This window comes from Ambystoma mexicanum, chromosome 10 (genome assembly GCF_040938575.1).
Source record: "Ambystoma mexicanum isolate Mex_15411 chromosome 10, UKY_AmexF1_1, whole genome shotgun sequence".
Taxonomy (NCBI): Eukaryota; Metazoa; Chordata; class Amphibia; order Caudata; family Ambystomatidae; genus Ambystoma; species Ambystoma mexicanum.
In genome coordinates, this window is record NC_090932.1 from 681,798,581 (window position 1) to 681,813,742 (window position 15,162).

The 15,162-nt window shown below is 45.3% G+C and overlaps 1 protein-coding gene across 2 annotated transcripts in view; it reads left to right on the plus strand.

Moving 5' to 3' along the window:
• The window catches only part of XRN1 (5'-3' exoribonuclease 1), a 2,611,979-nt gene that overhangs the window by 1,069,787 nt on the left and 1,527,030 nt on the right, over positions 1-15,162 (plus strand). For both annotated transcript variants that reach the window (XM_069618274.1, XM_069618273.1), the window contains exon 17: positions 14,397-14,517. In XM_069618274.1, coding sequence (XP_069474375.1) covers positions 14,397-14,517 — 121 coding nt within the window. The remainder of the gene's footprint in view (positions 1-14,396; positions 14,518-15,162) is intronic.

Genomic DNA, 15,162 nt, shown 5'->3' on the forward strand with positions numbered 1-15,162 from the left:
AGGTCGGCTCAGCTTCTCCCTCCTCGGATTCTTAGGTCCTGTGGCGACTTCTGAAGTTCCAGTCCCCAAAGCCCTGCTTTTATGCAGCACACCCCCATTCACTCAGCCTAGCTGTCAATCAAACATGCTAAGTGGTGAGCCAGCCGGCTCACCACTTGGGCCAATCACACAAGAGTGCGACTTGAGTTACCAAGGTAACTCAGTCCAGGGTGCTTAAACCCCCTCCAACACCCTCTGTGGTACCTAGACAGAGTGGCACCACTTTTTGAGGCTTCTGTGGAGAAGCCTGCCAAAAAGTGGAACAAAGGGCTCGACTTGGGTTGGAGTCACAGAAGAGAACACAAACGCCATTTTAGAATCGAGTTCTGGCAAAAAATACCAACCGGTGAATTAATATTAAATAAATAAACCGGCGGTATGTTGGAGGCTATAGGAATTAAATAATTAAAGTTGGTAGCCTCGAACAATGGGAAAATCCCATCGAGATATATTCGCGGTCGAATATAAAAAGTAGTATGCACTGCCACCAGCCAAAACTCGATCAGGGGGGACGCAGACATGCCCCCTCGAACAACAGACCCTGGGGCAATCGAATTGCCCCGACCAGTACGTCCACAATATGATGGTTTGTACTGGTTTCTGTTCATAATTTGGGACTAGTAAAGCCAATGGTGACTTTACATGCCCTGGGAGACAGTAGTCAGTCCCAGGGTATGGAGTCTATGTTGGGGGGTCGCTACGACACAGCTGGGTTACGGCACGGAGGGTGCTGTGTAACCCACATCAAAAGCACATGAGACCCTATGGAGTAAAAGACCCCATAGCCCATAAAACACATGGAAAGACAAAGGAACACCTCAAATCATGCCTAAGAGTGGGAGAAAAGAGTCTCACTCTTAGCGGGAGTAAAAAATAAACCCCAAAAATCCAGCAAAGCTGCTGGGGGTCTCACTAGGTTTGGGAAATTAGCCTTTACAGAGAATTCTCCCTAACACCAAGTTACCCTTCCAGAAGAACCCCATAGAGACCTCCTCGAAATCTGAAAGTGCTTTTGTTCCTAGTAACAAACCCGAACCTATGCAACTAGGGGCTTCCGTGGACCCATATCCCCCCAAGAAAGGTTGCGAAGGATCCATACCAGCTTATGCATGTATTGTGCCTCGGACAAACATTTAGTGAGAGAGTGTCCTATAGCCCCTCCACGGCGTTCGGGAAACGCCAGCTCCCGATCCTAGATGGAGCACAGTGTCGGGAGAGAGATGTTTGTGCTCCACATCTAGTCCATCCTTGAACTCTCCTGGACAAAACAATCTGGTCATTTTACAGGCCTTTCTATCGCCATCCAAGAAGGAAACCTACCCCCTTCTGGCGTTGGTGGACTGTGGGGCCATGGGAATATTCATATATCAAGAATGGGTCTTTAAACACCATATTCCTTTCGAATCCCGGGATATTATGCAACCTGTAGAAGCAATTGATGGGAGACCTCTTTCTTCAGGACCCATAACCCTTCAGACCAAGGAAGTTGAGCTCGCAATAAACCACCATTGAGAAGATAAAGTTTGACATCATAAAGTCTGCCCATTACCCAATGGTTTTGGGAATGCCCTGGCTACAAAGACACAATCCATACATCAATTGGGCAGCAGGTTCCTTTTTCCTGGGTTCCGAGCATTGCATGTCTCATTGCCTACTCCTGGATCACGCTCCGACACCATCGGAAGGACTTTCAGCAAACCATCAAGGCCCACTCACAGTTTCAAACTTCATCCGGGTTCCTAAAGTCTATCCGGAATACTCTGATGTATTCTCTTCTGCTATTGTTCAAGCCTTACCTCCTCATAGACCAGATGACTGTGCTATTGAATCCGAACCTTCAGCTGTGATTCCCTTTGGAAGGATGTTCATTTTATCCGAACCGGAGAAAAAGGCCCTCCGTGAATATCTGGATACTAACCTTGAAAATGGCACCATACGACCATCCAAATCCCCAGCCGGAGCCTCACTGTTTTTTGTTCCTAAGAAAGACACCAATGAGCTCAGACCTTGTCTTGATTATCGAGGCTTAAATCTGTGCACACTTAAGGATCGCTATCTGTTGCGCTTGATCTCAGAGATCCTGGAAGCAGTAAGAGGAGCTGTAATATTCACCAAATTGGATCTCAGAGGTGCCTACCATCTGATCCGTATTAGAGAAGGTGATTGAATGGAAGACAGCCTTTAGAACACCCTTTGGTCATTTTGAATACTTGGTCATGCCCTTTGGACTTGAAAATGCCACCGGCGGTCTTCCAACGCTTCATGGATCGGGTGTTTTCAGACATGCTGTTCCTCTTTGTCATCGTGTATCTGGACGATATCTTAATATTCCCTAAGGACCCTCTTAAGCATGAAGAACATGTTAAGGCAGTATTACAGCGACTACGTGAAAACAAGCTCCTGACAAAACCCGAGAAGTGCCTTTTCCATGTCGCTACTGTTCACTATCTAGGATTCGTCCTTAGCCCAGAAGGTATTGGAATGGAACAATCCAAGGTTAAGGCCATACTATCTTGGCCAAGTCCGACCACCGTGAAACAGATCCAGTCTTTCCTAGGCTTGGCTAACTTCTATAGGAAATTCATACCTTCCTTTTCCGAGATAGTCCAACCGATCATTGCCCTGTTGAAGAAAGACACTCCCTTTGATTGGACATCAGCCCAAGAGGAGGCCTTCCAACGGTTAAAAACAGAGTTTACACAAGCTCCCATCCTGGCTCAACCTGACATCAACTGGACATTCCTACTGGAGACAGACGCCTCTAACTATGCCATTGGAGCAGTCCTAAAACAGGAATTCGACAACAAACTGGAACATCCTATTGCTTATCTTTCACGGACATTAACTCCCAGTGAAACCCATTACTCTGTTTTAGAAAAGGAACTGCTAGCCATCCGTCAAGCCTTCACAGATTGGTGTCATTTACTTCTAGGAGCAAAACATCCTGTCCAGGTTCGCACGGACCATCGAAATCTTCAAGTATTACAGGTCCTGGAATGTAGGAATAGCCTTCAAGCCCGTTGGGCCTTCTTCTTCGCCCAATACCAGTTGCAGATTCATCATGTCCCTGGAACACAGAATATAATTGCTGACGCCCTATCTTGGCGTCCTGACTACGAAACCCTTGAAGACCGGTCATTCCCTAAAATGTTGCCACACACGATATTCGTAGCTCATTCAATCAGTCTCCTGGACGAGGTTCGGATACAAACACAGTCCTCTGAACTTTGGAAAGAATTTTCAGGAAAGAACCGATGGAATCTCAGAACTAAGGATGGATTTCTTTTCAAGGATAAAGGTTTAGTCATCCCCACGCAGTAACTACAGCAAAGGATAATAAACCTTTGTCACAGTACCCTTTGTTAGGCAGAAACCTGTGCAGTTCCCTTTGGGAACACTGCAAAAGATTCAGGACTACAGGTGTTAGCAGTAAACCCACTTGGTAGCAGTCTGTACCACCCAGATTTACCTGGTAGCTGTGGCTGAGCAGTCAGACTTCTCTCAAGAAGAGTTAGGCAGTATGCAAAGTATACACAATAGGAACTCCGATACAATAATACAAGCAAACACTGACCAGAGCTTTGGTATCAAAGTATATAATTATTTATTTAAAAACACTGTTTGAAACACTCCAGCACTCTTATTGTAAAACACTCTAAACACAGTTACTATTATGATATATTCAACCCATGTTCCTTATCAGAGAAGTCTTAGTTAACACCACTTATTTCCATACAGAGGTGAGCGCTTAACTATAGATGGCACTCCAATAAGTTTATGAAGAAGGGAGGGAAAAAGACAGATTATGGAAAGGTACACCACTCTAAGATTTAGGAACACTATTAGCAAGGCAGAAGAGCAAAAGTCACTTGTGAGCCAAAGTCCATAGGCTGAGCCCACTCTTAGAGAGAGCAGAGCACAAATGCGCCCAAGATCACACAGTTACACTAGGCTTAAAAAGTCTTGCAGAGAGTTTGAAAAGAGTTTAGAGAGGCTCAGAAAAGTTTAGCCAGGGTGTCCCAGGCTAACCCAGGTTCGAAAGCCGGGGGCTAAATCTACCCTGTACAGTCGGTGGCAAGGGAAGCCGGGCGGGACACGGTACCTTAAGTGGGAAGGATCCTCCAGTGGTGGCAGTTGTTCCTGGCTGCGGGTGCAATTCTCGTCGTCCAGGGGAAGAGAAGATCTCGACTTGGAGGAAAGATGAAGGTCGTTGCACTGCCAGGGAAGAAACCTGCCGCAGAGTTTTCCGGTTAAAGGTATTACCCTTTAATTCGCGGTCGTGGTAAAACGTGGTATCCCGGTTGTTCGGGTGCTTGGCACAGGCAAGTCGGCCACGAGATACGTCGGGAAGCCGAAAAGACGGTGAAACTGGTTATCCCCACCAGTCAAAGGAAGAACACTCTCCGGCGGAATCTCCTCTGTCGTTGGGAAAAGTGGTGAGACGGTCCAGCAGGGCTCCACCGGTGGTGTCATTGTGGCAGGTCGGCTCAGCTTCTCCCTTGTTGGATTCTCAGGTCCTGTGGCGACTTCTGAAGTTCCAGTCCCCATGCCCTGCTTTTATGCAGAAAACCCCCATTCACTCCGCCTAGCTGTCACTCAAACACGCTAAGTGGTGAGCCGGCCGGCTCACCACTTGGGCCAATCAGGACGGAGTGCGACTTGAGTTGCCTAGGCAACTCAGTCCAGTGTGCCTAAATCCCCCTCCACCCCTCTTAAGTACCCCAGACAGAGTGGCACCACTTGGGAGGGCTTCTGTGGAGAAGCCAGCCAAAAAGTGGAACAAAGGGCTCGACTTGGGTTGGAGTCACAGAAGAGAACACAAACGCCATTTTAGAACCGGGTTTTGGCAAAAAAATACCAACCGGAGAATTAATATTAATTAAATAAACCGGCGGTATGTTCGAGGCTATCATAATTAAATAAATAAAGATAGTAGCCTCGAACAATGGGAAAATCCCATAGAGAAATATTTGCGGTTGATTATAAAAAGTAGTATCCACTGCCACCAGCCAAAACTCGATCAGGGGGGCGTGGCGTGCCCCCTCGACTAACAGACCCCGGGGCAATCGAATTGCCCCAGCCCGTACGCCCACAATATGATGGTTTGTACTGCTTCTGTCCAGAATTTAAGACTAGTAAAGTCAATGGTGACTTTACAGACCCTGGGAGACAGTAGTCAGTCCTAGGGTATGGAGTCTATACTGAGGAGTCACTATGACACCCCTTGTTACTGCACTGAGGGTGCTGTGTAACACACATTACAAAAACACATGAAGCCCTATGGAGTAAAAGAGCCCATTAAACACATCTAGAGTCAAAGAAGCACACTCAAATCATGCCCAAGAGTGAGGGTAAAAGAGTCTCTCTCTTGGCAGGAGAAAAAAAATAAACCCCAAAAATCCAGCAAAGCTGCTGGGGGACTCACTAGGTTAGGAAATTCAGCCTAAACAGAGAATTCTCCCTAACACCCTTCACTCCGGACATCGTGGCATCACAAACACCCTTCATCTAATACAAATACAATTTTGGTGGCCGAGAATGAAGACTAACGTACGACACTACATTCAAGCCTGTGCAGTTTGTAGTCAAAATAAACATAACGAGACCGCCAGGCCTCCTACTGCAGCCCGCACTACCAACAAGGCCCTGGGAAATTATTGCTACAGACTTCTTTGTAGAACTACCACCTTCTAGGGAGTATACAACCATAATGGTCACCATAAAATAAAATAAATGTATTGACTCATATGGCTCATTTCACACCGTTATGCAAGCTACCTTCTTCCTCAGAACTTGCTGGAATTTTCCTGGAGCACATATTTAGACTCCATGGACTCCCTTCCAAGATCATATCAGACAGAGGACCTCGATACATATCTCAATTTTGGAAACACCTTTGCCGAATACTAGGAATACAACGTGCCCTCTCTTCAGGGTATCATCCACAGACTAATGGGGCTACCGAACGTGTGAATCAAACCCTGGAACAATATCTTCGTTGTTTCACTACCAAAGTCCAGGATGATTGGTCACTTCTGATACCTCTGGCGGAATTCTCCTATAACAATTGGGATCATTCGGCTGTCAAAACTAGCCCTTTTTTCTGCAGTTAAGGATTTCATCCCTCTGTGCTACCTTCCACCCTTCCACACCCTACACCTGTTCCTACAGTCGATTCCTGGATTGAAACACTCATCAATATTCAAAGAGAAGCAAAAGAACCATTAGAAAAGTCACAGACTCATACCAAGCATTATGCAGATTCCAAGAGAAGACCAGGGCCCTCCTACGCACTAGGAGATAAAGTATGGCTATCCTCGAAACTCCTACCCCGACATCTACGGCCAAATAAACTGGCCCCCCGGTATTATGGGCCTTTCCCCATAAAAGACATTTTTAACCCAGTGGCCTTTGGGCTCAAATTACCAGACTCCTGGAAGAAAATTCACCCAGTTTTTCATACATCTCTACTGAAACCATACATTCAGACCTCTCGGACTAACCTCAGACCCAATCCTGTACTTGTCAATGACCAACTGGAATATGAAGTCTCCAGAATATGTGACTCCAGATATAAACGTGGTCAGCTCCAGTACATGGTGGAATGGAAAGGATACCCTCCCAGTGAACGCACCTGGGAACCTATCTTAAACTTAAATTCCCCTAGGTTACTTAAAAGGTTCCATCTCATACACCCCGGCAAACCCGGTGGGACGGGTTTTCGGAGGAGGCATGCTGTCATGAACCATCGGACACGCCCCTTCTGGGCCTCCTGGTCCTTGACAAGTCAGGGCTTACACTCTGTTGTACTTCCAACATGGCCGTAAGCACAGAACGCTGCTTGCCAGCCTTCACGTCCGATGCAGCACGTTCTATAAATTAGCCACACCCCTGCAGTCCCGCGCGTCTCAACGCTACTGTTAGCTGTGGCTAGACGTGTGCTACGTAGTTCGCCTTCGCGGAACTCTGTTTCCTGCTTCCCGGATCCTTCGCTTTCCTCTACTATCCTTTCTCCTTCTTATTCAGCCTTCTTCCCTGATTCCGTGCACCCGCCTCCGAGTGCACCTTCTCCTTATCCTGGACTTCCTGGAGTTTCCTATTGATCCCGGAATTTGAAGCTGAATGAACACTGGAATCCAAAGACGACCGAGCGGGCTTGTACAAGACCCGTACCGTACGGAAGAAAACTCCTCCTAAAGAGTCCATGAAGCAGCGAAAACAGGTGAGAAAGGGGGAAACCTGTGACACAAGGTGGTTATTCCTTCAATCAGGGCTTTAGTTGACCCCAATTGTGTATGTGCAGCAGTGGATGATCCATGTTTTTTTCTTGTGATCACCATGTGTATCTATTACTGTGTTCATATCTCCTCCAATTAAAAACTCTTAAGTCCACAAATGCTAAACACATGGAGAACACTAAATGGAAATAAATCAGAGTTGTCATATTTTGGGGCATATATATTCACAATAGTTAGAAACTGTACAATCAGAATCGTGTTTACAATTACCCACCAATCATACATGTCTGATATTATTCTCTGCTAATGAAATGTGATGTCGCTATGTATCATCGTCCGAACACCTTGAGAAAGTGATGTAAAACTCGAGTGCCATTTGGTATTTCCTCATTATTTTGGTGAAGTTTAAATGGCCCATGTCTGACATGTGGGTTTCCTGCAGCAGTGTGAGTTTTGGGTCCACCTACATTCCAAACTATTCCCAACCTCTCTCTGGGCACGAATGATAATGTTCAAGAGATAGTGAATGATCCGAGTCTCATCGGTGTGTGTAGCTCTGTACCACTATTGTTCGTCATTGAAGTCGTGTTTCATGATATACAAAGCGTAGGATCCACAGAATCATGCCTGATTTTAACATGACATTCGCAACATAAACATTCTAAATCCACCTCCTGCATTGGTTTGTCCCCAACAACCAGTGAATGGTCCCATAACCTATAATCCCCCTGCATGTAACACATTCAAAACGGCTGTGTTGATTCAACGAGAAAGTAATCCCACCCTGTAGATGATTTGTGTAATGGTTGAGCAAGCACCAATGTAATCGGGGAAGAAAAAATAAGAAAAACAGATGGAAAAAAAAAATGTGTGAACACACAGGGGGGAGTCTGCAGCTTTGACGAGACATTGACATTGCCCTTATCCGGATCACATTAGCGCTGGCACATTTTTATGCATGGCGGCTCCCCAATGTTTTCGCGTTTCGATAGTTGTTTGTATGAAGCTATCTGCCTCACTTCACCGTACATAATTTTCTTTTTAGCCGAGAATAGCATGGAGTATTGCATCCCACGATCTCGGAGCCTCCTGCTTATTTTATCAAATGTTCATCTGGTGGATTGCACTTGTGGTCTGTAGTCTGGAAAGATCATAACCTTGGACGATTGGCATTTAAGTAAGGTCTCCCTTTTCCTGTGCCACCTTCCGAATGAAGTTGCAGTCATAATAGTTGAAATGTCTGGCATTGATCGGTTGCAGCAGCAGGCCAGGTGCAGGTGCAGGGCCCAGGAAGCTATGTCCTCGCTTTATTTGAAGTTTTGTTATAGTATCGGACATCCCACAGAAACTGGATGTTTATTTCTAGAAAGGTCTCTATTTGACCTGTCTGGTTCGATTCCAGAATGCCTTGGTTCCGTACAATATTGTGCCTTGAGGTGTTGACTCCAACAATCTAGTCTTGACGTCTGTTAAGCATCCTTTCTTACGGGAGGACGATGGATCAACAGTTGCACAAGTACTGGATAGGAACGCAGATGTCAAAGACACAACCTCAGTATAAATTTGTATTCGTATTTATTATTGTTTTATATAGCGCCTTAATCCAAGGTGCTTTACAGTTAACAGAACACATCAAACAGAACAGTAGAAGCAGTAACGGTAAACATGAATCAAGCCATGAAATTGGTATGTAGAATAATTTACATATGAGGGACAGGAGTGTAGAGGGGTGGGGAAGGAAGGAGAAGGAAAGAGTAATGAGTGGCGTGAGCTATAGAGAGAGACGAGCTTGGGAGAGACGGAAAAAAGTTAAGAGAAAGAGAACAGGGAGAAGGGAACTAGGAGGGTGAAAGAAGAGAGGGGGGGGAAGTGTCAAGGAGGGGCGTTAAGTGATTTCAGAGTGGAGCGGAAGGAGGAATAGATTGAGGAGGAGCGCATAGAAAGAGCTAGGGAGTTCCAGTGTAAGGGGGCAAGGAGCTGAAAGGAGCAGAAACGAGAAGAGGCACAAGGTGGTGGGGGAACAGAAAGTAAGAAGAGATCAGCAGATCGAAGGGAGCTAGAGGGGGGTATAGAGTGAGAGGGAGGGAGGAGATGTAAGGAGGGGCAAGGTCATGAAGGGATTTAAAGACAAGACAAAGGAAATTAAATTTAAGTTGCGAGTGGAAAGGGAGCCATCCTAGGTAAGAGAGTGAGCTGGAGATGGAGTCATGGGAGTGAGTAGACAGAGGGTGTGGATGGCAGAGTAGTAGAGGGATTTGAAGGGAGCAAGATGGGAAGAAGAGTGAAGAACAGAAAAGGCGAGAAAAGATGAGGGAGGAGATTAAAAGAAAGTTTGGTAGCATGGAATGTGAGAGAGGGACGGACTTTACAGATGTTAGAGATGATAGCGACATGCCCGAGAAGTGAGGGAGATATGATGAGAAAAGGAAAGGGAAGAGTCAAAGTAAATTCCTAGATTACGAGCATGGTTGGAAATAGGAAGATTCGAAAGGGGAAAATGGATAGGAGGGGGGGATGGAGAGGGCAGGGTGTTAGAAGGGAAGAACAAGACTTCAGTCTTGTTGGTGTTAAGAGAGCGATAGTGAGATGACATCCAGTCTTTAATGGCAGTAAGACAGGAAGAGAGGTTGAGATGCAAGTCTGACGTGAAGGAAGAAAAGGAGAGGAATAGCTGGGTGTCATCAGCGTAGAAATGGTGAGAAAGCCCGGAGGAGGAGATGATGGGGGCAAGGAGTGAGGTGTAAAGAGAGAATAAGAAGGGCCCGAGAACAGAGCCTTGGGGGACGCCGTATTCGAGAGGGAAGGTAGTAGAAGTTTGTCCGCCCCAAGAGACGGCGAAAGAGCGGTAAGAGGAGAGCCAGTTAAGGACAGAGCCTTTGAATCTAAGGGCGGAAAGAGTGTTGAGAAGCAAGGGGTGATCGACAGTGTCGAAAAGCAGCAGAAAGGTCAAGGAAGATGAGGATTGAGGAATGTTTAGAATAACGAGCGATAAAGAGAGAGTTAAGGACATAAGTAAGAGCAGACTCAGTGGAGTGTTTGGGGCGGAAGCCAGATTGAGAGGGGGGAAGGAGAGAGTGGGAAGTGACAAACGTTGAGAGCTGAGATTAGGCTAAGCGTTCAAGTAGTTTGGAGAGAAAAAGTAGAAGTGAAATTGGGCGAAAGTTAGAGTTGAGAAGAGGATTAGCAGAAGGTTTTTTTAATATAGGGATGATAGTGGCGTGCTTGAAGGCAGAAGGGAAGGTGGCCGTGGAGAAGCAAGTGTTGAAGAGGGTTAGGTAGGGAATAAAAGGGGGGTAAATCTTGGGAATAAGAAGGGTTGGGATGGGGTCAAAAGGGGCGGCAGTAGGATGGGATTTAGTTAAGAAGAGAGAAACATCAAAGGGAGTGATAGGAGAAAATGTAGACATGAGCTGAGGGGGAGTGTGAGGAGGGCGGGGGAGGGGAATAAGAAGAAATGACAATTTTTTGGCAAAGAGAATATTTTTAGGAAAGTTTGCAAAGTCAGAAGGAGCATGAGGAGAAGTAGAGGATGGGTCAGGGGCAGGAGGGGAAAGGAGACTAGAGGATTTGAAAGATATGACGAGGATGAGAGGCTTGGGAGTGAAGGAGGTTAGAAAAGTATGCGCGTTTGGCGGAATTAAGGCAGGAGTCATATATGGAGTGATAAGAAAAGTAGGAGGTTTGGTTAGGAAGAGTGGGGGATTTGAGCCAGCATCGCTCAAGGTGACGAAGAAGACGACACATGGACAAGAGGTGAGGAGAAAGCCATGGTTGGGAAGGCTTACGAGAAGGGCGGAAAGAGGAGAGGGGGTAGAGTTGATCGAGACTAGATGAGATAGAGGAGGCTAGAGAGGATAAGGCAAGGTCAGCTTGAAATGAGGAGAAATCAGAGAGGGGAGGAAGAGAAGAAGAGCAGGTATCAAGGAAGAGTGAAGGGATAAAGTTCTGGAGGATTGCGTCGAGTAAAAGATGTGGAGGAGGGTAAAGGAGAGGGAGGTGGAGTGCTGGGGGTAAAGGAGAAAGAGAGCAGAGCATGATCAGATAGATAGCTGGGTAAGGAGGAGACGGGAGACGAAGAGTAGGTGAAAATGAAGATGAGATCAAGAGTGGAGCCAGAAGAGTGAGTCAGAGAAGAGGGAAGCGGAGAGAGAAGGTAGGAGTCGAGGATCGAGATAAGAGGTGAATAAGTGGCGTTTAGTCACTTGAGCCCACTGAGATTGCGAGAATTGTAGTTGGATGCTCTGACTGAGATTGCTGTAGGTGTGACTCAACTGCCATGCTACTAAAGGCCATGCTATTAAATGGCGCTGCCGGGCAGTCCAAGGACACAAAGGTTGTGAGAGCTGGTGGAGCATGAAAATAATTGATATCTTTGCCGGTGCAAAATGGCATGTTAACGGGTAGGATTCATAGGCAGAGACAACGAAGTACCTGTACCGGTGTCCGAAGCGGAGAAAGACAATACATACGCTCCTTTACTTGCCTGGCTGTGCAAGTTGTAACAAGGGGAGCTTATAGTGGACATATTGAATGACGGATTGCACAGGAGGCGATAACAAAATCTTTCCTCGTAAAAATAGTATGCAGTTCACACCCTAGCACAAACTGCACTTTCAGTAGTGCACATCTGCGCATGCACCAATGCGCTATAGGGCAGAATTTATGCAGTCAGGTTTCCTGTTCATGCAAAGCACTCCTCACCAGAACTCCTGTCTCTCACATTCTCCCATCCGACTGCCAAACTGAACTCTCAGCAGTGCACTTCCACTCTGTTTTCTGTTGCCCCACCATTCGCCTGGTGTTGGTAGATTAGGTGTTCGATGTCTCATCTTTGTTTGGCTTGAAAAATCGCAGTCCATTCCATTTCTTCAATTTTCGTTCTCCTGATTCTGGTCCAGGTTCTTCTGGTTGCCCCCAGGTGCATTCTGGTACTTTCTGTTCTGAAAAAGACAGAACTCTTGCCAGAAAATAGGCTGACCGGCATTGTGGAAAGGACTGCGGCACCAACAGATATGTATAATGCACACTCAGCGGGGGAAAGCAACTGAAGCCTCTCTCCCCAGCTTCTTGGTTAGGATCTGCTCTGGCCTAGACCCTCTGGTTGGCTGCGCACCCCAGGTGGAGAGGGGTCCCTGTTTCCCCCGACAGGATATTGACCCTTTCACACCGTTGAAGTTGCTTTCCTTCAAGGTTGCAATTCTGTTAGTCAATTGCTTCCACCAGAGGACTGTCTGAGTTGAGGCCATCCGTGTCCCCACCGTTCATATATTTCTCAAACCTTCATTTCTGCCTAATGTGTTGTCAGAGTTCCATTTGCAGCAAGGATTGAGAGGTTTCACAGGTTGAATTGCAAGAGGGCTCTGAAATTGAATGCATCAAGACCTATACAAATGTAAGATAACATAACTAACAAATTCAGGGCCAACCACAAATTATTTGTTGGATTTATAGGTCCAAAAAAAAAGGAAGGGCAATCACAAAGACCATATCTAATTGGATAGTATCAAGACCTGCCATTGGCTGAAGCATAAGGAGTTACATGAAGGTCTCCATGCACACTCGACTGGTGGACAGGCAGCATTATTAGATTTAGAGAGGGCCATGCTGTTTGTGAAGCTATGCCAAGAGGCAACTGGGGCCTCGTTGCACACTTTCACAAGGCATTAACACTAAACTCAGACTTTTGAGGTTGCGATAGTAAGGGGACTTATGTTGCAAAAAAATGCCCTGATTTACGATGAGCATTCACATCTTCATCCCACTGCAAATATCCTCTTGCATGACTTTAGGAGTCTTTCATAGATGAGGAATGTGTGGGCGTGATCCATTAAAAGAAAAAATTAGCTACCTACCCTAATTATCGATCTGATGGATATAATTATTATTCTGACACACTCCTCATTTCCGCTGCCACCTATTCAGCTAAATTAAGTAATCAAAATGATTGGAATTTTTGCAATTTTCCTCTTTATCATTCCTCACAGTTTACTGTGGGGGAAGAGGGAGGGAGGAAAAAAGGTGAAGAAGAACCATAGCAGTGATGCCTGGTGGCTCGCTGAAAATGTTTCCAGCCCATACGGCGTCTGATTCATATTTCTGAAACAACTTTATTGAAGGTAAGTTATTTGTTCAACTCTTTCTAGACACTGGAGTTATGGCTCACAAAGTGTAGTGCGGTTGCCATGGCAATAGCATGCTGGTGGTTGAAAACATGCTATAGTGCTATGGTAAATGATTTTACACTTAAATGCACATTTTAATCTCCAATGTTGCATTCACTGTTTTTTTATTAATCACAAACCAAATGCTTTGTTACTCATCACACCTACATACCAAAAATCGAACAGCGCTCCTTCATCTATGACCAAACAAATGTCACTGATCAAAATGTACTACCCCGTCTTCACTTATTGTCACAAGTCTGCATGCCTTCTCAAGAAATACATCACACATAGAGTGAGCATATTACCTCAGTTCATACACATTTTTACATTCTTAGCAAGTTCTTATTCATATTTATCAAGCAAATGACATTCCCATCGTGCCAAATCTCAGTCAAAGTGCACTATCTCATCTCAAAGAAATATCGCAGTGCTATCAGTAGCACTGTTCCTAAGCATGATTTGTGGCTGAAAAGCATCCAAAAGTGTCAAAAAGGTTTTCATCCTAAACTCCAAAGTGATAATTGGTTGATTGGTCAATGCTATTTTGTTTTCCTTTGATCGTAAATATTCTTTTTTGGTACATGCTGGAGAGTTAATAGGAAGCAGAAGTGAATAGAAAAGTAATGAACCTATTATTTAAAAGATACCGTAACCACCTTCTCTGCCGTTATGCCTCTTTCAGAAGCATCTTAAGTCGATAAGAAGGTTTTGCTTTAAGTCAGCACAAACATTGTTTGGATTCTAGTGACATAAACCTGATGTGTACAAAAAAGAAAGCGGCAGTTATTTCTTAACCACAGACATCTACAGTTGCTACCTTTGCTCCTTCTGCTGTACTTTATGTAATCCTGTTCATGGCTAGCCTTATTCTGGAGAATCATGTAAATAATGAGTCTGGTCAACTATTTACAAGAGAGGGGGGTCTGAATCCACACTTTTTCTCATTTCTATATAGGTTTCAAACCATATCGTTGGATGCTTGGCATGTGGACATACACCACAATAAAATAACAAATGTTGATAAGAATGCATTGTACTTTTGTGGGTTTCCTACATTAAAACACATTGAACACAAGGTAAGTGAACGCTAAAAGCATGAGTTGTAATTTGAATTTGAGTGTTCAAAGCTTTAATGAAGGTGTTATGCATGAATTAGATATTGCGACATGCTCACAGTGCCAACATTGCATCCAGTTCCCATTCCACCTCTTTTAGTAGGACTGAACAGACAGGCCCTGAAATATTCCCGAACCCTGTGTGAGAGGAGCTACTGAGGAATGACCAGGCCCCAAAGAAATGGGGTATTCAGGACTGCATCGCCAAGCATCCGATTCAGAGATCCAAAACCGGGAGCAGATTCTGGAGTGTCTTTCAGGCTTTCAGATAAAGATAAGCCAAGGGGAAACACTAGCATATCCAGATAGATCCCTTAGACAAAGGTGTGGATTCCCTAAGGGAAAAACCTAACTTGTGCCATCGCCTCCTCCACCTCCTGAAGCAGCGCGTGTGAAGGAGCATGAATGTATTCATTTAAAGTAACATGCCCGATGAACCTCTTCACTCCCTATTTCTACAGTAGTCGAGTAATAACAAAATTGATCTGCAACAGTGTGAGCATGTGTGTGTCCAAATGTATTCTGTAAAGTTTCATCAGAAGAATTTGTATTGTTAATTTTGCCAGCTTTACATTCCTTTTGTCCTAGGTTCTACCCAAACCGGAC